The sequence below is a fragment of the Spermophilus citellus genome, assembly GCF_964194105.1.
Source record: "Spermophilus citellus genome assembly, chromosome: 16".
In the NCBI taxonomy this organism is placed as follows: Eukaryota; Metazoa; Chordata; class Mammalia; order Rodentia; family Sciuridae; genus Spermophilus; species Spermophilus citellus.
In genome coordinates, this window is record NC_138196.1 from 59954836 (window position 1) to 59979253 (window position 24418).

A 24418-nucleotide genomic window follows, 5' to 3' on the forward strand; every position below is an offset into this window, starting at 1 on the left:
TACCAATCTAATCATATAAATATGAATATAATTTCTATGATTAAAGTAATCATATAACACATAATAATTATTAACCTGATTAATTAGATACTCATATAATACATAATGTGATTAATTACATTATGTATATTAATGTAATTTTCCTACATTAATAGTGAAAAGGGAAAAGTTGCTTGAATATATTATATTTGCATACTTTACTTACTGTTTTAAATTTAATCAGGTGCTTCAAATGCATTATTCCTTTGCAGTAGCTCTGAGGAAGTAAACTATCATCTTGCCCTTTTATCACAGCCACCAAGTTCCATAAATTGTCACTGCCACCTGGAGGCTAAAATGTTGATATAGAATAACCAAAGATAAAAAGGTGAACAAAAATCCTTTCAGCATTTTGCATCTTCAAAAATACTGTAATTCAGATTATCTATACTGAAAATTAGCCAAATAATAAGTACATACTATCTCACTTATTTCTGATTTCATATTTGCTTTCTTATAATGTAGAGATTTTATTAAAAGGGATCCACTGAAGTGGGATGATGAATTTAAATATGTGACAACTTACTGGCAATAGCCACAGTGATTCATTTTGTCTAAAGGATCACACTTAATTCCTATAATACTTACTGATAAACATTCTGAAAACCATCTTAATTTTTTCACTCGAGGATTACCAGCCAGTTTTTCTATTTCCTGTTTAATATCTCTTGACACTTTACCACACAACAGAGGAGGAGCGCCTTGTTCTATGACACAATCTGAAGAAGAGAGAAAAAAAATTTTCCTATAAAATATTATCTGAAAATAAAAATTTATTTAAAAATAAAATCAAATGCATGCATATTTTCAATACCAGTATTCCCGATAATTTCTTCCCAAGATCTGTCTGCCAGAATATTTATTTGTAAAGGAGTGATTAAAGGTGTTAATGACCAGAGTCTCACTGTAGAATCACGGGAGCAAGAAGCCATAGTGAAGGGGCGACTTGGATGGCATGTTAAACCTGATGGAAAAATATAAACCTGTTTTAACTAAAGTAAACATTGGAAAAAAATCTTATTTATAGTTGATTCTTAGAATATCTGCAGAATAGAAGTCACGAAGAAGGTGAATAACTGAAAGATTATCAGAATCAAACTTCAACTTGTTTTTAATTAATATGGCTGACAATAATAGAAGACTAAATACATTATTAGTATATTCTATAATATGAATATAAAATTAAATAATTATTAGAAAACACATAGTCCTGTGTGAAAATGCTGAAATTATATTTCATTTGGATAAGCAGCAAGTATACAGTAATACCAACAGGGCATATGGTATCTATAAATTAATAGAAGGATAGATTAAAGTTCTAGTTAACAAGATGAAAACAGAATTGAAGACATCTCAATTGAGAATATCAAAAATAGGATTCTCCCCTACACGCAGTCCCACATTGCCTCAGCTAAAAGGCCACTGAGGTAAAGCATATAGATCTGAATAACCGGATTTGGGATACTTTTTCTAAGGAATTTCTTTCCTTAACTAATACAACAGAGAGTAAAATGATATGCAAAAGATAAGTAATTTGATTTTCTATACAATTGAGCTAACTGTACTAAAAAACTTGGTGTTATATGTTTTAAAAATTTCCCTTAGTGTCCCCAGATAGAGGAATGGCTAAGTGAGTTTTATCTATTCTACTATTAATTTCCTTTTCTGCAACTTAACTCTGAAATGATGGGAAGGGAAGAGGGAAAATTTGGCCCAGATATGCACATATGTGCATGGGTATATGTATATATTGTGTGTGCATATGTGTGTGTACACAGAAACATACACCTGCAGAGAGAGAAAAACAGTGCTAACAATAGTCATCTTCTGATAATTTCTGACAATTTCTTCAGTTTTCTTTTATATATTCTAATATTTCAATAAAAACATTTTCTAATAAGAATTTTTTCCAAAATGAAATGCTGTAACACTTCTTTAAAAATAGCACACTAATCATAAATTATAAGCATCATTAATATATCAAAATAACAAATACATGAAAAACTCTTTACCGTACACATCTGCACCATGATCATATACAGTATCCAAGCAAGTTCCTTCCCGAGTGTCCCACACTTTTATAGTATAGTCCCAGCTGCCAGATATTAGTAGATATGGAATCTCAGTATTCCACATTAATCCCCTCACCGGTGCAGTGTGTCCACTAAGAATATTTATGCAAGCATCTTGAGTATAATCCCAGATTCGAACAGAACTAAAAATAGAATATTGTGTATATAATTCAAATTATAATTTATCCAAAGTATTAACATTCTTAATGAATCATAATGATTATTAGCAGATTTGAAATGCATTTTATAGATCAAGATATATCAATTCTCTTTGTTATAGTAGAGGAAAATGAACATTTAACTGTGCCAGAGTTATCTTATTCCAACATTTTTTAATTTTTTGATATTTACTGGTCATTTTAAAGCAATAAATATCAAATATACTGCTTTAAAATTTATATATGAAAAAGTTGCTCTCTTAAAATGAAATATCCGGAACAGATATAACTGAAAATAAACTATGACTGATAACAGAAATACAACATGAAAATTATTTGCATATCATAAAAATACATATACAATGATGGATATTATCTGAAAAATCATTATAAATTTATGCTTTTACCTATATAGTAAATCATTCCTTTATGGCTTAGGGTCAGTAAAATAACTTTCTTGGTCAATGTGGAGTCAATCTCAGACAAGTAAAAATTTAAATATAAGTAGGTTCATGATATTACTTGGATCTACTAATTGCACAAACCACAAACGTTACTGAAATCAAAGTTTGAATTCAAAATCAATTTAAGACCTCCAAATGCTAATAAGTTTTTAGTCGAAAACTTATACCAACCTGACAATATCAAAATATTGGTATGTCAAAGATTATATTGCACTATAAGGGAGATACAATATGTACTTTTATTTCTTTAAAGCATATCTTTGTACTTTATATAAAAAGGCTCCCTTCATTCTTCCATTTTCCTAGAACAAGATAATAAAATCAGTTCTCCATATCCATGGGTTCTACATCCACAGATTCAATCAAGTATGGAGAGAAAATATTTTTTAAAACTGCATTTGTATGGAACATGTACAGACTTTTAATTGTCATTATTCCCTAAACAATACAGTCCAACAACTATTTACATAATATTTATAGTATATTGAATATTGTAAGCAACCATACACGACTTAAAGTATAATTGGAACATGTCCATAGATTATGAGGGACTTCAATATTCAGAGTTTGGTGTGCATGTGGTATCCTAAAACAATCTCCTATGAATACTCAGGGATGAATGTATATCTGAACATATTATAACCTACAAGTTTTAGTGCTAGTTTCCTATATATGTTAACATTTAAATATTTACAGTTTACTATCATGCTTTCATAGATAAGAATATGTTAAAATGATTTCCATCAAAAGAATCAAATGCTATTGTTGGGACTCACTAGAATGGGGTCCTTCCTTTCATCAAAGGAGTCAGTTAGGTTTTGAAGTCATACATGTTTTCTGAATGAACATTAGAAAGGTTTTTATATGTCCCACTATACATGAGAATTGTCTAGGATTCCCAGGATGAAGTATAGTATTTGTGAGCTATGCTGAATACATTAGTAATTAATAGTTTCCTTACATTTTTACCTTTATTTAAAAGTGCTAGATAAATTTAGTGAGGAATAACAATTATATATATAAACAGTGACTACTAATGGAATAATCTTAATAAAGCCTTTCAATTTTCACTACCATAAATAAGTAAAATGCTCACTGCTGTCTTTCTGAAAATAATCCTTAGATAATAATTAAGATTATGCCTTTTTCCATATGGAACAGAATTTAGACATTGAAGTCTAAGTTGAGAGACTGGAATAATTTCATAGATAATATTCACTTTTACATAATAACCATATTTGAAATAATATTTTAAGTAATAAACCACAAAACCTCATAATTGTTTCTTCTATTAAATTTGAATTTATGCCAAAAATTTAAGATGAAAATGCTTAATTATTTAATTTTAAACCCATGGATACTATGCACTCTGACTTGTACTGATAATAAGCAAGATTTTTTCTTACCCAAATTTATCCCATCTTCAAGTAATTATTAAACATACCATTCTGTATAAATGTATCTTTTTTGAATATAAAATATGGACAAAATGTTAGAAACTGCCACCAATAGAGAAAAATCTTAAGTCCATCTCATTTCTAAAATGTTCTTTTCATGCTACAATTTATGATCAGTTTTTATTCCATTCTTGATGAAACAATATAGCTGGTTTTCATATTAAACATAATATTATTAAAAACTCTTCATATTTTATAGTTTTTTTCAGATCTTCCCTTTCCCTATGTATTTTTTTAAAATTTGTTTCTGTTAATTTTCTTGCCAGTATGCTAGAAATAAGCATTCATAATAAGCAAAATATACAAGAAAATAAAAGCTATGGTTATAATGATACCATAAGCACGGAAGAATTTAACATTTTTTACTGAATTTAGTTTTAGTTGTTAGCTGCCTGCATGTTAAGCACAAATTTAAAGTATACCCACATATAATTTGATCATATAAATATGTGCATCTCTGGGAAATATGTTTATGATTTTAAGTACTAGAAAATTAGAATCCAAAAATACATACCCATCATCAGATCCACTGCAAAGAATTCCTTCTCTCAGGGGAGACCATTTAACATGAAAAACTTTTGCTGTATGTCCACTAAAGACTTTCAATGGTTGATCTGAGCTCGTGGCTACATAATAGACACGTACATTTTTGTCTTCACAGCCAGTGGCAATCATGTCTCTGAAATGTCATCCATGGAACATTAAAATATGATAACTTTGATATTATTCTCTACTAATAATTTAAAAAATGTACAACAGTTCTAATTTCTAAAGAAATCATTGTTTGCTTCTTTGGTGAAGACTAAAACCTTACATATAAAAAAAATCATATATAATTATGCTAACTGTTCATTTGCAGCAACTGTCCCAGTACAGAAAAAAATTCCTTTCTCAGTGTTTCTTAAACAATTAATTATATTGCATGAAAATCTAATTTTTATTCCAACTTCCCAAATGCTTAAAAGAGACAAATAAGAATTTGGAACTATTCTATTGAACTATTTTATTTTTCAGATATAATGCAATTCTATTCATATTTAACAAATATTTATTGAACATTATCTCTTCAAAGGACAATAAAGTTTTGCAACCCAGTGTTTTGTTAATAATATTCTGCTAAACATAGACAACATAGTTATCTCACGGAACTTACATTATAGAATATGAGATAGTTAATATGCAAACAATCACACAATTCAAAATCCAATTTTATTATAAAAAGTAATCCAAAGGCACAATATTGAGGTCAGGGAAGACTTTTTTGTAAAAAGTTTTTGAGCTCAGAGCTGAAGGATAGGTGACAGTTCTTTGTCCAGCCCAGGTGGGGTGTGTGGTATGTAGAATGTGGTGGGAAGTAGAATCCTAGCTAACAGGCACAGCTTGAGTGAAAGCCTTGAGCTGAAAATCAGCTGGACAATACAAAGAACTGAAAGCTAATGTGAGTAGATGCAGGGAGCAGGGGGAGCAAGGCTTGGAATGAGATTAATGAAGTACACCAACCCCAATTTATAGTGGTTCCTCATAGGGCCTAAGTGTTTGTATTTTATCCTGTAATTATTGGGAAACTATTGAAGGATTTAAATAGTAGAATGGATTCTTAGATCTATATTTTAAATGGCTGCTATATCAGCAAACAGAGGTGGGTGGGGAGAAGGGGTAACAAAAATGTAAATTCTGGAATTGATTTAGAAGACTTTTGAGGGCATCCAAAAGCAAGGAAAATGCAAATAAATATCATCGGTTTAGTGGCAGGGGGATGTTTGGAAAGAGTATGACAGGCATTGATGGCTTCTAGAAACTGAGAGGTTATAAGGTAGAAAGAGGCAAGAATTCGGGCTCAGTGGGGAATGTGCTGGTCACCAGCCTATTTTTTGTATAACCTAACAAGGTGCTAACAAATTCCTCAATATTTACTGGAACAAATACACATGGCAATCGTTTTGTATCATACCATGATTTGATTCAGAACACAATAATAATAAAGCTTTAAGTTTTTTTTTGTGCCAGGGATTGAACCCAGGGGCACTTAACCCCTGAGCCACATCCCCAGCCAGCCCTTTTTATTTTGAGATAAGGTCTCCCTAAGTTGTGTAGGGCCTTGCTAAATTGCTGTGCCTGGCTTTGAACTTGCAATCCTCCTGCCTCAGCCTCCCTAACTTCTAGGATTACAAGTGTGCATCACTGCATCTGGTTCTTATTTATCTATATATTACCCACATGTAGTTTGAAAAAAAATAAGATAATTCATGATGTTTGACAAATGTCAAATGTTTGGATTTTAAAATATAATCCATATCATATCAAAGAGTGGTCTGAAACACAAAATTCTTGAAGTGAAGTGAGTTAAGGGTCTAGTTTTAGTAAAATTTTACTTGGATTTAATTTAAGTCTTAGATTATTTTTACATAATATATACTCAGCTCTTAAGCAATGGTGCCTTTTCAAAACTATCCACTTGGGAGGCTGGGGACATAGCTCTATTGGTAGAGTGCTTGCCTCACATGCACAAGGTCCTGGGTTCAATCCCTAGTACCATCACCACCAACAACAACAATAAAAAACCCATCCACTTAAGTTCTGCATCTTGGGAAATTACTCAATGCAGAGCCATTAACCTGAGGTGAAGACCAATATAAAGCCATGATGGAACAATACCATTGCAGAGACACCTAAAAGAAATTAGAGAAAGGACCACATTTCTATGGTAGAAGCCACACACAGAGTGGACTTATTTCCATTTTCTTATTTAGAAGTATGCTTTTTTCCAAAGTATCAGAAAGTTGTCTTGAGAGCAGTAAATCAGAATTTCCACGTAAAAATTTTATTAAATAAAAACAGCTAAAATAAATTAGCAATTACAAAGCTCTTTCTCATTTTCTAGGCAGGGAAATATCAAAAAAGAGAGACGAGTATTATCTATGGAAATAAAACTAAATTTCATGGTAATTTAAAATCTGTGATATAAGATTATTACTTATTTCAGGAAAAAAAACACTTACTTGTTGTTTTGGCTCCAATCACAACCAAACACTGGAGCTGGATGTTTGTATTTGTGTAGGACTTTACCATCAATTGTTCGGATAATACTGAAATTCATTATCACATGTTAATAGGAAAAGGACATTCTAAATACATTATTTGAGGGAACAAAGTCAAAATCGTAATTTTCAAAGATGGAGTTCTAGGATAGAAGTGTTTTTGCAAATTAAAAGAAACATACTACATAAATAATATTGTCAGTTACAAATACATCTGCACAGATAATATTAATATTAATCATGGTAATTCACTTGAAGCAAATTAAGTGTGACAAATTTGTTTGGGGAATTATTTTTTAGTTGAGGAAAAATATAACAATACATTTTAAAATATAATGATGCAACTAACATGGGCATTAGACTTTTAGCTTCATAATTAGGTGGTTTGAGATTTATAGTATTCATTTATAAAGATGGTTGTATATACCATTACACTAAGACCTATAAGTTACAACATTTTGATAGCATATTCTCAGTTATATAATTAGATATTCAGAGAACACCCCCAATTCTCAGCTCCTATAAAGGAGTCTACATTATTTAATTATTTTAAAAAGCTCTAGTACCCTATTCTATTATTGTCACAATGCAAGGAATATCAATTCCATTGGGGGGGAAAAAGCTTTGTGTAAATTAAAGTATTATAAGTTCCAAAGGGAAAAGACACTCTTAAATGACATTAGGTCCCCCAAAACTTTTGGGGTTCCTGGTGAGTCAGGTGAATAAGACTTAGAAATATTTAGTTACTGAATATGTCATTTATCAAATAACAAATGCCTTGAAAATACATGACAAACTTAACTATGTATTGCTTAGTCAAAAATTCTCATGTGTATCTTTTGCAGTTTAGTATCTTCCAATTTGTAAATAGTTCCTTTAATGAAAACCATCAATTAATGTTATTAATTCTAAGAATTTTAACTTCTTGGTAAAGAATCCTTTGTTGACACAGCTTTTGTATTTTCTATGAAAATTCAAAACTGAGGATAGGAAAGTTGGATTAAGTCTAGAAAAATCCAACAAGACAAACTTCTATCTTCTTAGCAACCCTAAGTGTCTATATCTGTCAAAGATTACTATGCTAATAGCCAAAGGTAGCATAATATGATTTTTTAAAAAAAGTTTTAATACCAAGGCAATTCTTATGTGGTTTTGTATTTTTTTACATAAAAAATTAAATTTTTCCTGGGGTTTAACAGAATTAAGAAAAAACATATTTCTGAAAAACAGAATCAATGAAGTTAGGTCCTTTAAAAAAATGAACTTCTCACTTGCATCACCATTTTCCTCCTGACAAAGATGTTTTAAACTTTTATAAATAATAAATCTACAAAACTGAACAAATTTCTAGAGGACTTGATGTCTCCTGAACTACTTCCCCCAAATGATCAAAAGTTTCCCCCAAAATGTGATGAGTCCTTCAAGTTTCCTTGAGGCAATTCAGTCTTTTAGCTGTAATTCATGTAATGTCTCCATTTAGCATGCAAATGATTGGTTCATTTTTAAAATACCATTGGATTGTTATTTGTTAATGATAAATCACAGCAATATAGTAGGTGCCTATACTGACCTGTAAATAATATTTATGATAGTTGGTATAGCTATAAAAATAAGATCTCATTGATACACAATTGGAATGATAAACTGGGTCTTTCATAAATAGGATAATTTCATAATATCATACACAGTACTTACCAGAACCCATCACCACTGCAGGTTGCTATTCTTTTGGAATCTTTGTGACTCCAGGCAATGCAGAATATTCCATTTTTTCCATGCTTCAAAAAATGCAAAATTCCTATCAATAAGAAATAATTCACCCCTTTTTTCTCTTATTTATTTACTTCTTCTAAGTATTGCTTTTCTATTAGGAACTTACTCTAAAAGACATTCTTGTAAATATCAGAAACCTGAATATATACTTTAAATGTGTACAGGTGTCACACTTAAACAAATCCAGTGTTTAGGGCACATATTGGGTGGCTCTATTTTTTTTTTTCTGAATAGAGCTGAAGAGTCAAAATCTGCTTCTTCAGTTATCCACAGAACTAAGCTGTGCTTAAAGTCTTTTCATATGAATGCCAGTCTGTAGATGAAGATATATATGTATCTGCTTTCAAAAACAGGCTACTACAATTATAGTATAAGAAATATTGCAAATAACTGTTATTACTGGGTCATCCTTCTAAGTCGCAAAAGGACTTCTAATTACAAAAGGAGACTTAAAGTTATTCCTATAATAAATCAGTCTATGTTTACTTGTTCCTCTGCATTCTAGGACAACGCAATAGTCTAGGGGTGTGATGAGAATTTTAAAACACAAATATACATAGGAATGCTATCCACTACTGTGTGATGAATGAATAAGTAAAGATTACAATCAGTCCATTTCTAAATATAAATTTAAAATAATTCTATTTTATATGTATGTAAGTAGGATTTAAATTGTGACAGCCATTAAGGGAAAAACGCAAGTGGCTTTTTTTAATTTTTATTTTTTTAGTACAGGGGAGTGAACCCAGGGGCATGTAACCATTGAGCTGCATCCCCAGCCAACTTTTTTTTTTTTTTTGTAAGAGACAGGATCTCACTGAGTTGCTTACATCCTAAGTTTCTGAGCTGGCTCCTCCTTCTTCAGCCTCCTGAGCTACAGGGATTATAGGTGAGCACCAGTGCACCTGGCTAAAGTGGCTTTTTATTTTGCATTTTCAAGTTGCTTTAAAAATATACAGATTCCACTTCTTAAGGTAGTGTCCAGTTTGTCTTTACCTCTTTGGGCATCAAGGAAGGTAAATTTGTACAAGTGGACATAAAAAATATAATCCACATATTTATTTAGTTTGAGGGGTAGAGAGGCCTTCATTTTTCTTTTCCATGAAAAGGGCATTTATGGCTGTCTAATTCCTTGCATTTCTTTTGCGGGGACTCACATAGCTTAGTTAATTAAAGCTAGCTTTAAATTTCCTCATATTTATAACATGAGCTTGAGGTAATTTTGATGTTGGTCTTAACTGTGATTGAGTGCTGGGGAAATACTGAATGAACCTAAGAGATGTGCTTGATACTATGAGACTGAGTTGTTAGAATCAATTGGAACTTCTTAAGTGTTAATGGGTAGATATTTTACGTCAAAAGGTGAAAAGATGCAATAAGAAGAAATCAACAAATCTGCTAAGCAAGGATACCATTTTAAAATCTTGATCAAAACTTTCATCTTCCTGCTCGTTTCTTTTATATCTCATTATTTGCTACGGGATAGATTGTTCTGGTGATGGGAACAGGTTGGGGCATTGCTGAGCTGAAAGAATATTGTTTAAGTACAAAATTGCTTACTGGTGGTTAGAAAAGTTTCTCACAATTGCATTTGCTACATTACTATAGAATCCTCTGGGAGATCAAAGCTATGAAATGCCATCCTTAATGGTATTAACAGTCTTTTGTATAAATGGTTTTAAAGTTTCAAATAAATAAATAATTTCCCAAGGCATTATATATTTAATAAGCTTCAACAGAAATTGTTTAAAATAAATTAAATTTCAAGATATTGAGACAATGCTAGATCCTATTCCTGTTGTCCCAATCATACACAACATTACAATGAGATCATATAAATTTTTCAAGTATTAATGGAACTCAGTAAAACACAGAATGACAATTTAAGCCTAAGGATAAATACAATCTGTGGCATTGCATACAGGAAAAGGGCCAGTTTTAGAGCATGTCATGCAATAACAGTATTTAGGACTGAGGAAATTAAAGAAATTATGGAATAAAACTTTATAATTTTATAGGTGAAAAACAGATTCAAGACAATAAAACAGAACCAGGACTATAATTTGGGACTTCTGAGTTTAGTTTTCCTCTCATTATTTAATATTTGTCTAGCTTTAGTGGAGGATGACTTAACAGTCTTTTGAATCTGTAATGAGACTTCAGGTGAATTTTTATGTCTTAGCTATAATTCTCACAATGAATTTTAGCATGTGAATACTTCCTTGCATATTCCTCTAATTGACAGAATAATATGCCACCAGGCTATCATCTGTTGATTAAGAAAGAAAACATTTACAAAATAGGTAGTATAAGATACTATGCTATTTAGTAGTGGTAGACATAGCTTACCTCATTAAATCGCTGTATCATTTTGCCCTTTTGAACATCCCAGATAAAAGCACCATTTTGGGAAGTTGCCCCAGCAATACAATTCAAGCCGCCTTAGGAAATAATACATTAGACATTATATATTAAATATGTGCCACAAATGTAAGTCCTTTCAAATATGTAATTTTTTTAATGTAAAACTTGAGATTTGTAATTTATAATTGCATATATTTATCAATGCATCAAATCTGGAGAGGAGAATACAATGAATGTATCCACTATATAACTTCAATAATTATCAAAATATAGTCAATCCTGTTTCATCTATCCTTTACTGGACATCTTTGGAACATATCTGATATCATATTATTTGGTTAATAAATAAATATATCTAAAAGACATGGATGGTTTTATTATCAATAACAAACTAACATAATTAAACCACAAAAATTATCAATAGTTCCTCAATATTATCATATATTTAATGACTATTCATTCTTCTTTAATAATATTTTAGTAATGAGGAGAATACTTTTGTAAACAAATCACATGAAAAAATATTTTTCAAAAGCATAAACAATACCTTCTATTTTTAAGAAATAAAATATATCTGTGAAAATAAAATTACTATTAAGTTAGCAGATGGTCAAGGACCTAAGTATTTTTTGCAAGACAATGAAAGTAGAGGTTTCTTCCCACTAGAAGAAAGGAACAGCTGTCATCTACTAGCTGGAAGTATGAACATGCAGGAATACCCTGTGATAAATTATCATGAATACTAAAAGTCATCATATTTATAGTATTTTTATTCTATTGCTCCCTTTGGGTTCTCAAATCACTTCCAAACTTTTTTACAGTTTTTTTTTCTTTTCTTGGGGTATATATTCTAGAATTTGGAAGAAATTATGTAATAATCAATATCCTATTTCCATTCCTGTCAACATTCATCTTTTAAATTTCATCCACATTTACCTAAAAACCATGATTCATAACTAATCACACAGTAAAACATGACAGAATTTCCATTTTTTAACTTTCTTGATGCAAATTATCAATGTAGAGAGTAAAAGACTGCTTTCGTTAAGAGCAGGTCTGTGTTATAACTTGAAACAATGGTTCTCATATTCAAAATCTTTATTTAAGTTTTAAGTTTGAGACATATACATTTTGTATGTTCAGCTGATAGGCTGGTCCAGTTGCATACTGCTGGCCAGGAGAACCTTCCACACAGTTGTGTACTGCAATGATTAAGAACACAAGCTTAGGTATACTCTATTTAATAAAGAGACAAACATCAACTATCATTAAGAATTATAAGTAAAATATTTTTTCTAGACACCTCATTGTATATGAGAAATACAGAAAGTCCTTAACCTTTTATGTGTCATGAACCTCTCTGAAAATCTGATTACTATAACATTTTTTGATAGATATAGGCAAGCGTGTGTGCACGCACACACACAAACACAAACTAAAAATTATTCATAAAATCTCAAGAGATTTTCAGATTCCTTGAAGACATCTAAATACCTTGGGGACACATAAATTCAAGGTTACAGAATCCCCTTATATAATGAAATAAGTTTTTTAAAAAAGGGTAAGCTATATCCTGGTTATACATTATAATTAAATTAATATATTATGACAAATAAGTGAGCATATATATTATATAAAGTGAAAATCCATTTAAAGGTAAAACATAATTTTTTATGGAAAAATAATGTCTTTGGAGAAGTGTCAGATTATGTAAGACACTTCTCCTTTATAAATAGGAAGGTATGGCCATGGTTGTGCCCAGCTGTAATCCCAATGACTCAGGAGGCTGAGTTTGGCCAGCCTCAGCAAGTTAGGGAGGCCCTAAGCAACTTAGTGAGACCCTGTCTCAAAAAAAAGGGCTGGGAATATGGCTCGGTAGTAAAGCACCCCTGTGTTCAATCCTCAGTATCTTAATAAATAAGAAGGTATAAGGTAGCATCTTTCTAAGATTAAAGAAAAATCACATTAAGGCATAAAAATTCTTCAAAATTACAAAAGTATAATTTATATAGAATTAAGATGTTACAATTGAATTATTACTTGATATATAATCACCCATACTTACAAAACTGATGTGACAGGTGCAATAGTCTTTTATAATTTTTAGAAAATAAATTTTTGAGCCAGGCATGGTGGTGCATACCTGTAATCACAACAACTTGAAAGGCTGAGGCAGGAGGATTGCAAATTCAAGAAGAGCCTCAGCAACTTAGCAAGACCCTAAGTAACTTAGAGTGAGACCTCAATCTCCAAAGAAATAAAAAGGGCTGGGGAAGTGGCTCAAAGGTTAAGTACTCTAGAGTTCAGTACCAAGTATCAAAAAAAAAAAAAAGTTTTTATTTTCACAAATTTGGTTCACATAAAAATTTCAGGAAATCTTTTTTTTTTCATGTAAAACATCATACCTTTAACCACATAGCTATACAAATATTGTAAAAGTCAAGCTCATTCAGGTTTACTGTGGCTTTTCTCTGTATGACTTTTTTTTTTTTTTTTTTTTTTTTTGTGGTGCTGGGGTTTGAACTCAGGGCCTTTACGCATGTGAAGCAAGCACTCTACCAAGTGAGCTATATCCTCAGCCATGACTATATAATTTTAAAGGGCTCAGGAATCAAAGTGTCTCTGCCAATATTCATTTTAAAACCTAACATGAACTGAACTAACCAAACATTGGTACTAATTTGCCTCTATGATCATTTGGAACAAAAGACATCTGGAGTTGAAAAAAGATAATTCAAATGAAAATAAAGTTTAGGAAAGTCACTTAATTGCATTCCTATTTTAATAAAATGTTTCTTACCTGGAGCCCATGAAAGGGAATAAATAACCCCTTCATTACCCGGGGAAGTATACATTGCTGTTAATGTGTTTATATCCCAAACTTTTATAGTACCATCAAATGAAGCTGTTGCTAAAAGATTCGGATCATCAGGTTTAAATTTGCAGTCAAAGATAGTTTCCACATGTCCCTGAGAATGCAGTATAAAAAAGTCACAACTACTGAGGAAAATCTACATTACTAAAAAACAACCCATAATGTATAATTCAAAGTATATGATACATATAATATGGCTTCCAGATATTAATGCAAATATACATAGGCAAACAAAAAATATAAAGTGGAATCATTGCTAGGGTTTAATGTTCTTTGTGGTGTTTTATTCCAGGTTGCATATATCTTAACCAAAATGCTTGGACTAGAAGTATTATAGATTTCAGATTTTGAAATGTTTCATATACATAATGAGATATCTCTGGGATACAATTCAAGTCTAAGTATGAAATTCATTTATGTTTCATAAACACCTTATATGCTTAGGCTGGAATAATTTTATGGAATGTTTCTAGCACACGTGACTTTTTACTGTAACCTTACAAGTCACAGATGACCTGTCAACTGTGGGATTTTCCACTTGAAGCATTATTTTATTGACATTCAAAATAGTTTCAGATTTCAGATTTTGCAGTTAGGGATGTTCAACCTGGATTTTGTACAGCCCTGGATTTTACTAAACCACAGTTCTTCAAATCAGCAACTAAATTCAAAGATGTTCAAAAGTTTCATTTTTCAATTTTAATTAAATGCAAAACATTCTTCTGATTTTTTTGAATGTACAGAATCCTAAGCTAGACATTTCTCCTCTGCCCAGTACTAGAGATTTAATCCAGGAGTGGGTTAACTTCTGAGTCACATCCTCAGTCTTTTTTATTTTTTGTTTTGAGACAGGGTCTAACTAGTTGCTTAGGCCTTGCTAAATTGCTGAGGTTGGCCTCAAACTTGCCATTCTCCTGCCTCAGCCTTTCAAGTCTCTGGGATTATAGGCATATGTCATTTTATCCAGCCTAAAGTAATTAACTCTTAATAGTTATTATATATAATTCTTGCAGTATAACATAAGACAACAAGGATGTTGAAGCTATAAGCCCATTAATGAAAATATTCATTTTTTATACAAATGACATACCCCAAAAGCATTTTGAATTTCAGCAGATATAGAATCAGACATGGCTCCAATTTTTAATGGAATTTTTTCTAAAAATTTCTAAAGTCTACTCTTTGGGATTTGGAATAATTGTTAATGTTACAGGGTGATTCAGATTCCAAACACCCACGAGAGTGTAAAGTGGTATATATAACAGATACATGTAAACATATACCTGGAAAGTGACAAATAATCATTATGTGCCTATCCAACATCTGTTAAAAACCAACTTAAATGGCCAGATTTATATTTTGTCTTCTTCCAAATATTAGGAAATGGAAATTGAAATTCCTGCTTTAAGCAGCAGAACTGCAATATGTTGGGATCCAGGGAGAAAGTTAAAATACAAGGACAAGGCTTTCTATTCCTCAACAATGTTGTAAAGATAGAGAAGGACATCCTTTCTACTCCATGTATTTCTATTAACACCAGAAATCACAACCCTTAGGAAAATGCAGAAGTTCTATAAGGTCTCTCACTTAGGTGAAGGTGTTGGAAAGAAAAATCCCAAAGGTTAGAAAAAAATGAAATGAAACTGTTATAGCCACTGGTTCACCTGGCTGGAGTTGTTCTAGCTGGCCTTTTCTCATGATAAGAACATACTTAAGGCAGTAATTGTCTACATGTGCACTTTTAAATGTTATTTTACTGTTACACATTCAAATTCCATTTTTGAAATTCTGAAAATTCACCTAGAAGAAATTAAATAGAAATATTTTTTCTGTATTCTTCTAACCAAAAGGAAAGTAAGGATAAAGAGGAAAACATAGCTTTTTTTTTTTCTTTTTTCTTTTTGGTAGTTTTAAACAAATAAACATTATTATGGAAATAGTCTTTTATAATGTATAATGGGATAATGTAAACTGGAATCTTTGGAGGAAATATTTCTTCTAGTAATATTCCTAGTAATTTCAAATTTGTAGCAGTGTTAAAAGAATGTTATAAGGAGAAAAATGACAGCCTCTTTTGACTGAAAGATATTTTTAAAAGGAGAAAAGCCACTAGAATAACACAAAAACTTTTAGTATTAATTAGATTTTCAAATTTAACATAGGTTTTCAAATAAAATGTTTAAATATGAAACATTTAAACCTATATACTTAATAGAAAATTTATTAAATTCAATTGCATGATTTCTCTTCTACTAAAGCACATTTTATATATTTCAAGGTGTTACATTTTTCTCTCTTCCCTGTTATAAATTTGTTTGAAAATAAATGGTAATTTAAAGTATAGAAAAAGTTTCAAACTGGGAAAGAGTTTAAAAAAAAGTTAAAGTAAAAATAAAATTAAATCATTTTCAAATAAACATCTAAAAAAGAAATAGTTTAAAATAACTAAGCTACATATTGTTTCAGAAATATTTTTGATAGAGTTCAATTTAATTTTTTAATTTAATTTTTAAATTTGAGAACAAAATGAAAGGAGCAGTATTAAAATGATCCAATCTTATTTAGTTCTTCTTTTATTAAAAGCTCAATTTGAGTCTAGAGTCTATTCCTAAGCAAGATCACAGGAAAGTAATTAACAACAAAGTTTCTTAAGTGTCTAGATTAATCTATTTCAAACCTGTGGTAACACGATTATTTTTATAATGAAGGGAGATGAAGGAAGATGATTCTTGATGAATGAATTACAATATAAAATCTATTATTGCATGTTTTCATTCAGTCAGTCAACAAAACTTAAGTCTTACTATGTGCTAGGCACTGTACTGGGTAGTGGGGATGCAAAAGTGTAAAAACACAAAGAGACTGTATTGCATCTTATATGAGGGCTTAATGATGATAAGAACAGAATTCATAGAATTATAGAAGAGTTATTATCATTTATTCATAGAAATAAGTCTTATGAAACACCTAATCCAATTTTACTCAATTCATAGAGGAAATGAAAACAATAAGGTTTGGAATAACTGACAGGGATTGATTTCTTTTCTCCTAAAGCAATATTCTATGTCTTATTTTGCTTCTAACTTTTTTTTTTTCTCTTGTTTTGCAGGGGCTGGAACTTAGAGCCTCACTCATGCTAGGCAAACACTCTACCACTGAGCTACATCTCAAGCTCCTGCTCTGTATTTTTTCACTACATAAAACACATGGTTAGCAGACATTAATATTTTTAAGTTTATTTATTAACATTTAAATAATTTTAATAATTTTGTCATTATTCTGTGCATTTTCAAATGTTTCAATCAACTAAGAAAAAGTCTTAAAAAATCACTGCTTACAAAAATAATTTTAAAGAATATCAACACAGAGGCAAAAGTAAACATGATAAATTTATGCAAAGTTAAGTGTTTTGTGTAATAGAAGGAAGGATCATAGACATACCAAGTCCCTAAGAAAATCCCACTTCTTGGCTCCCATATCATAGAGACCAACTCCACCATCTAAGAAACAGCACACTGCATGACCAGGAGGAAGAGAAAATGCTTGATTCTGTGTCAAACTAGGGGGTGGAACTGCTTCACTTGTTGAGGATGTATAATGATTTTTGTTTGAAGACTGGATTGAAACTAAAAAAGAAGATGAATAAAAAAGTAAGCATCTATGTCAATAGCTTCCCAGTATAATGAAACCACGGTCTTAATTTAAAGATGCTTTATTGCTTCATTTTGTTTTAAAATCCAGAATCTATATCAATAATCACAATTTCTGCTACATGAGCACTTTGGCAACATTATCCAGAAAATGTGGAAATATAAGCATAGAACTAGATTTTATTTTGAAAAGGTGTATAGGAGAGCAGATGGACTGAAATGGATGAAAGTTAATGTGCAAGGAATCACAATCTGTTGTGAATATTTGGTTTCTTATCTCCCCATAAATTAATGCACAGCATGATTATTTTTAAATATAATCTCCCTTTAAAATATTGACATAGCATTTTAATATTCTCCCCTCCACATTCTACATGTATTGATTTTTTCTTCTTAAAGCTAATAATTCTTTGTCACTAAATTCCAAGTGAATAAAAACAATTATTTTTGAGATTATTTATAATTCAGCACTCAAAATAAGAGTCACAAGAGTGTCTGCCTTACATTTGCATCTCAATTATTATTATTATTATTAGAGAGAGAGAGAGAGAGAGAGAGAGAGAGAATTTTTTTAATGTTTACTTTTTAGTATTTGGCAGACACAACATATTTGTTTGTATGTGGTGCTGAGGATTGAACCCGGGCTGCACGCATGCCAGGTGAGCGCGCTACCGCTTGAGCCACATCCCTAGCCCTCAATTATTATTTTTTCTTCCTCAGTTTTTTTATTTTTCTGACTTCTGTTTCTCTTATTTTCAATTATATAAATATCTCCTTGTTCAGTTATTTTTTTGTATTTTTATCTTTCTAGATTTTTCTTAAGAGTATGACTATTTTCTTGCAAACATAATCCAAAATAATGATGCCACTATAAATTATCAGATCTTTCTTTTTTAATTGAACTACAATAAAGTTTTCCTTATCATATTCATTATAGGCAATACTCATTTCTCTGAACCTGAGAGTGACAGGAAGTCCAAATTAGACTGAACAATGAATAAAAAAGAGACATTTGGTAGCAATAGTTTTGATAAAATATTTCTGAGAGTTGAGTTAAAAGTTAATATGATCCATGACTATTTTTCTAATATTTTTATTATTTGATATCATGAGTGGTCTTGATGACATTTATACATTAATTTATAATTTATTACTTTTAGAATTCAGTGAGTATGTCCATATTTTAAAATTTTATTTTCATAAATGTCTAACAATAGGTCATCCAAAAGGCAATACTCAAAAATAACAACATTGACTTAATTTTATATTCTGACTTTTGTCTGATGGATACAGACTTCTTTTTGAATAAGAAAAAAATATCAATGAAAAGAATTTGAGCTATCTCAATCATTATGTGATATGGAAATTCACATCCACTGAACAAAGTAACAAATCCTGACATAAAAATGTATGAAATATAAACGATATGCCAGCTTTGGGTATGTCACCTTATCAGTCCTGATATTTCTAGACTCTCAAGTTTCCAGTCTAGAAATATTAGAACTCCATAAAAAAGCTGAAATTTGTGGAAAGTCCAAGGATTCAAATAGAGAGATTTTTCCTTTATGTACCACTGTCAACTAAATTAGATACCAAAATAATATTACTTTAAGTAGTCACTACTAATTATTAGTATATTATAAAGGTAAAAAGGCTTGAGTAAGGAGGAATCAATAGCTGTAGATTTTCCAAACACAAATTCCCCCCCTCCATGTTTTTTATGATCCATGCCAAATGGAAACATTACCATTTGTATAGTTTAATCATGACAGACCTAAGAGGAAGTCAATTTATTTTCTCTTACCTTTAATAAAAATTCCAATTCTGAACTTCCTCTACGTTCCCTATCTTGTCATTTATAACTTAAGTGTGCTTTATTATTTTTCTTAATTATAGAAGCAATGAATGATAATCAGAAAAAAAATATATGAAAATAAATGAATAGTATATAGAATACCCAGTTCTAAATACTAATCCAGTGAAAAACAGGCTTCAAACAAGAAATATATTTTCTAGATTCCATAATTTGAATATTTAGGTTATTTTATCTTTGTTATAAACTATACAGATGGTAAATGAGTCATGTTTAAAACAAATTCTCCTAGTCAAACCAATTTTGTTTTATCCCATTATTCTTGATATTTCTAACTTTTTTTACCACTATCATTATTTCATCTTCCTCACAGAGATAATTTAAGATTATTTGAATACAATTAACAGCACTTTGGCTCCAAATATTGTAAACCTAGGGCTGGGGTTGTGGCTCAGTGGTAGAACACTAGCCTAGCACATGTGAGACACTGGGTTCCATCCTCAGCACCATGTAAAAATAAAAAGTAAAAAAACAAAATTTAAAAAAAAGAATCTTACACTCATTGAAAAAATATATTGTCAGTAATATTAGTTATCTTGTGGCTTTGGTAGTTCCTTTATTTTCTTTACTGTATCTATATATACACACGTATATATCTGTAGAGAATATATATATAAATCTGTAGAGAATATTTCTAAGAAATTGCATCTCAGTTGCATTTATTATTTGATACATTTATATCACTACACATCACTTTAATAAGAAATATAATTTAAAATATTAACATTTTGATAATATTTTTTACTTACACTTTTTTCTTGGAGGAGAATTAAGTACATGTAAGCAGTGAAATCCCGTTTTCTTTAATTTAAAATTATCAATAGGTGTTGTTCTTGAAACATTCCAAATGCGTAAAACACCCACTTGAGAATCTAGTCAGATGATGAAAAAACCAAGTGTTAACAAATTTTGTTCAAAATTTAAAATGTCCAGATGTAAAAATAAAAACAAAAACTTCCATTTGCAAAATTTTAGCACTGATTATTGACATGGTTTGAACAATAATATAGTATGGTATTGCAATCAAAGAAACTACAAAAATGTTATTCAATTTTTAAATCTGGAGCTATTTTTCCCCTGCTACAAACCCTTTCATAGGGTTAGACTCTGCTTACTTTTTCAGCTTCCCGTGGTACAGATTATTATAACAGTTTTATCACAAAACCATTCCATTAACATACACTTATTCTAGGAAACTATTAGCTACAGAAAACTATTTACTTTTTAAAAATTTTTTGTTTTAGTTGTAGACGGACACAATACCTTTATTTTATTTACTTATTTTTATGTGGTGCTGAGGATCGAACCCAGTGTGTCGCACGTGCAAGGCAAGTGCTCTACCACTGAGCTACAACCCCAGTCCCGAAACTATTTACTTTTAACCATTATATAATCCTTCCTATTTTGAAATGTTTGTAAATCGCTCCATTGTCCATGTTCATCTCAATAAGGATTTTCAAATATACTTGAAGACCAACAGAAAGTCTTCCTTCCAAATATCCTACCTTAATAGAAACTTTGATAAAGAATCTGAAAAGTTCCCCAAACTTTCAAACAGAATTTACCATATGACCCAGCTATTCCACTCATAGGCATATACTTAATAGATTTATAAATATATGTCTACACTAAAACTTATACATAAATGTTTGACAATATTTTTCATAAAAGCATAAAATAGAAACACTAAGTATCTATGAATAAAAATCTGGCAAATCCACATAATGGAATATTATTGAGCCATAAAAATGAATGAAGTACAGATACATGCCACAATATGCATAAAACTTCAAATATTTATGTTGAGTAAAACATGACAAAAAAAGGTCACAAATGGAATGATTTCATTTATATTAATTGTCCAGAGTAGGCAAATCCACAGAGATAGAAAGTAGATGATCAGTTTATGTATGTCCATGGGTATGTTAGGGGCTATTGAGAAGGAGTAATGGAACATGGCTGTTAATGGGTACAGGGTTTGCTGGGAGTCATGAAATGTTCTGGAATTGGATAGTCATAATGGTTGTACAACTTTGTAAATGTACTAGAAACCAATGAATTGTATCCTTTAAAACTGAAAAATGTTATGATAGGTGAAATATCTCATAAATAACAACAATAGATACATGCTTTTATTCATTAACTCCTGTGAAATGACAGGATATGTGTGTGTGTGTGTGTGTGTGTGTGTGTGTGTGTGTGTGTATCCATACATCTACTTCCATCTACTTCTATGTGGAAATTAAGTACTAAATGTTGGGAAAAGTATAAACGGCAGCCGCACCCCAGAGAAAAAACCCCAACATGGCGTCTAAGGACCTTTTCTTCCTACCTTCTTCTTTTCTGCAGTGGCGCGAAAAGTTCCTGCCCTTGTGAACTCTCCCGCCAGCGTCAATTTCAAACCTCGCTGGCGGGGAACCTTAGCCCCAATGAGAGCTAATTCCTGGCGCGGGAGCTGATATCTGGAAGAACTTGCCAATAGACGGGCGGCCTGCCATTTATCTAAGCCCTACCATCTCCCCTTTAGTTCTACATAAGCACACAGCTTTTTGCAATAAAATTGGAATTCTCCCGGCGAAGTGTCTTTGCGTGGGGAATTCTTTCACTAAAGAAGTAAAGAATTTCTTAAAAAATGTTGAGGTGATAAAAATCTTATTTATTTTGTACTAAGCAAATATAAGAAACATTTATACAGTAGCTGAAAGTACTATTTCTTCAGAGGCCTCTTTCTCTGAACCATTTTCAATTTGGGTTGAAAACCTTTGGGTCTGCTGAAGCGAATCTGGTCAGGAGCTATCAAAATTATTAGTGAGGCTAATGGAACTCCTATCTAGGCAAACTGTTTTTCTGGTCATCCTGCCATTCCTGAAGTTAAACTTTGTCTTCTGTACACACATAAACACAGATACAGATGTGTGCCCATACATAATATATCACACTGTATTTCCATATACTTAGAACACTGGGTCTTAATTTTATTTTTATTTGTAATTATATAAATGACATAACCATACAAATTAAAAGTAAATTCAGCATTTACTATATTTAAAGAAAATATTTGAGAAATTAACAAGTCTTACACAAATTAACTACTAAATTAACTATAATTTCCCTTATTCAATTAAAGAATGTATACATAAATAACATTTTGAGGAGTAGGGATGAGTATACCTCCAGTTATAAACATGCCAGGAGCACTGGGAACCCAGGCTAAGCACTGTATAGAAGCTGCTACACTTGGAAAATTAAATGTTGTTATGCAATAAAGTGATTCAGAATCTACTAGGCGAATTCCATAATGCAAATTAGCCACAAGAAGATAATCAGTAGAGAGTGGGTCCCATTCCAGGGCTGTAATTGGATCCTCTTCATCTGTTCCTTCAAGAGATTCAGGTCTCAAAACATGTTTCTGATTTTTATTACCTATTAAAATATAAAGAAAATTATTTCTCAAAGAGTCACAAGAAGGTCAATAATTTAAATCATGTTAATTTTCTCCTTGTGTACCACCAATCTAGGGGAGGCCTGAGAATGCAATCTGGCATTTTTATGCAGAAGATATAATTCACATATAAATGCAGGGGAATTAGTTTGTCCAAATAATGAAGGTCAGACTGAACTGCTTTGCTTTGGAAATCTCTAGTGCCTTAAATGTTTCTATTTGTGAATGAAAAGCTATAAGAAAAAGACATAGGTAAATAATGTACTTAATCTTTTCAACAAAAATTTCACCTAATTAATACTACAAAGGAATAGGAAAGTCCTTATAGAAATGAAGAATATCAAACAGTGATTAAAAGCACAGACCTTGAGAATGAGAGGATGATGATGATAATTGCTATAATAAAGAGTGATGCATATTAATATAGTTAATTATTACAAAGTAGAGAGTGTTTTAAAAAAAACTTATTAATCAAAGCTTTACCCTTTCTTAAGTAAATTTGTGGCTTTCTTGTCAGTCAATATTTATGATTTATTAAAAATATTCTAGCATATAAAACAATCAAATGACAGCAACACAAAATGGGAGAATTTGCAGTTTAATCCTATAACATCTAAATTGGGTTGCTTCAAAGTCCTATCCTATAGTCAAAATCACAGTGGATTATATTCCCTATTTCATTTTCTATCTGGTAGGCTGGTATTTTTATTGTAAAACAGAAATAAATCTATAAAATTTTGCAGGCAGTCATGGGAACAGCAGGTAATTGTTTTACTTTTATGTTATCATGTTAATACTCTATTTTATTATGCAAAATCAGGTAATTTGTCTTGTTAGATAAGGACAGAAGCATATGATATGAATAAATCAATAAGAAGATAATTTTGACAATTTCTACAGAAAAATTTAAAATGAAAGCAAGGAAAAATTTGGATTAAAAATAAGGATAATATAGTCATATAGCTGTCAAAATTTTGATTTTGAGATAAGGTGGATAAAGCAAAGAGGAAATTATCATGAAAGGCTGTACAATTCACAATGTCTCTAGGATAAAAACAAAAAGAATAAACAAAAAATATACTTAGGAGAAGCACAATTTTTCCTACATTTGGGATCAGAAATATCTTCTGTGTGCTTTAAAAAGGTAGACAGTGTTACACAGGGATAATGTCATTAACAACATTTCTAAAATTAAAAACATGTAAATCTTATT

The 24418-nt window shown here is 30.8% G+C and overlaps 1 protein-coding gene across 1 annotated transcript in view; it reads right to left on the minus strand.

The window, feature by feature from the left end:
* Window positions 1–24418, minus strand: part of WDR17 (WD repeat domain 17) — a 94196-nt gene that overhangs the window by 24319 nt on the left and 45459 nt on the right. The window contains exons 5-16 of the mRNA XM_081269434.1: window positions 22935–23186; window positions 20513–20635; window positions 17682–17866; window positions 14166–14334; window positions 11351–11442; window positions 8924–9006; window positions 7190–7276; window positions 4705–4869; window positions 2052–2254; window positions 854–1003; window positions 628–758; window positions 206–331 (exon numbers count right to left, since the gene is read on the minus strand). Of these exons, the coding sequence (XP_081125560.1) occupies window positions 206–331; window positions 628–758; window positions 854–1003; window positions 2052–2254; window positions 4705–4869; window positions 7190–7276; window positions 8924–9006; window positions 11351–11442; window positions 14166–14334; window positions 17682–17866; window positions 20513–20635; window positions 22935–23186 (1766 nt within the window). The remainder of the gene's footprint in view (window positions 1–205; window positions 332–627; window positions 759–853; window positions 1004–2051; window positions 2255–4704; window positions 4870–7189; window positions 7277–8923; window positions 9007–11350; window positions 11443–14165; window positions 14335–17681; window positions 17867–20512; window positions 20636–22934; window positions 23187–24418) is intronic.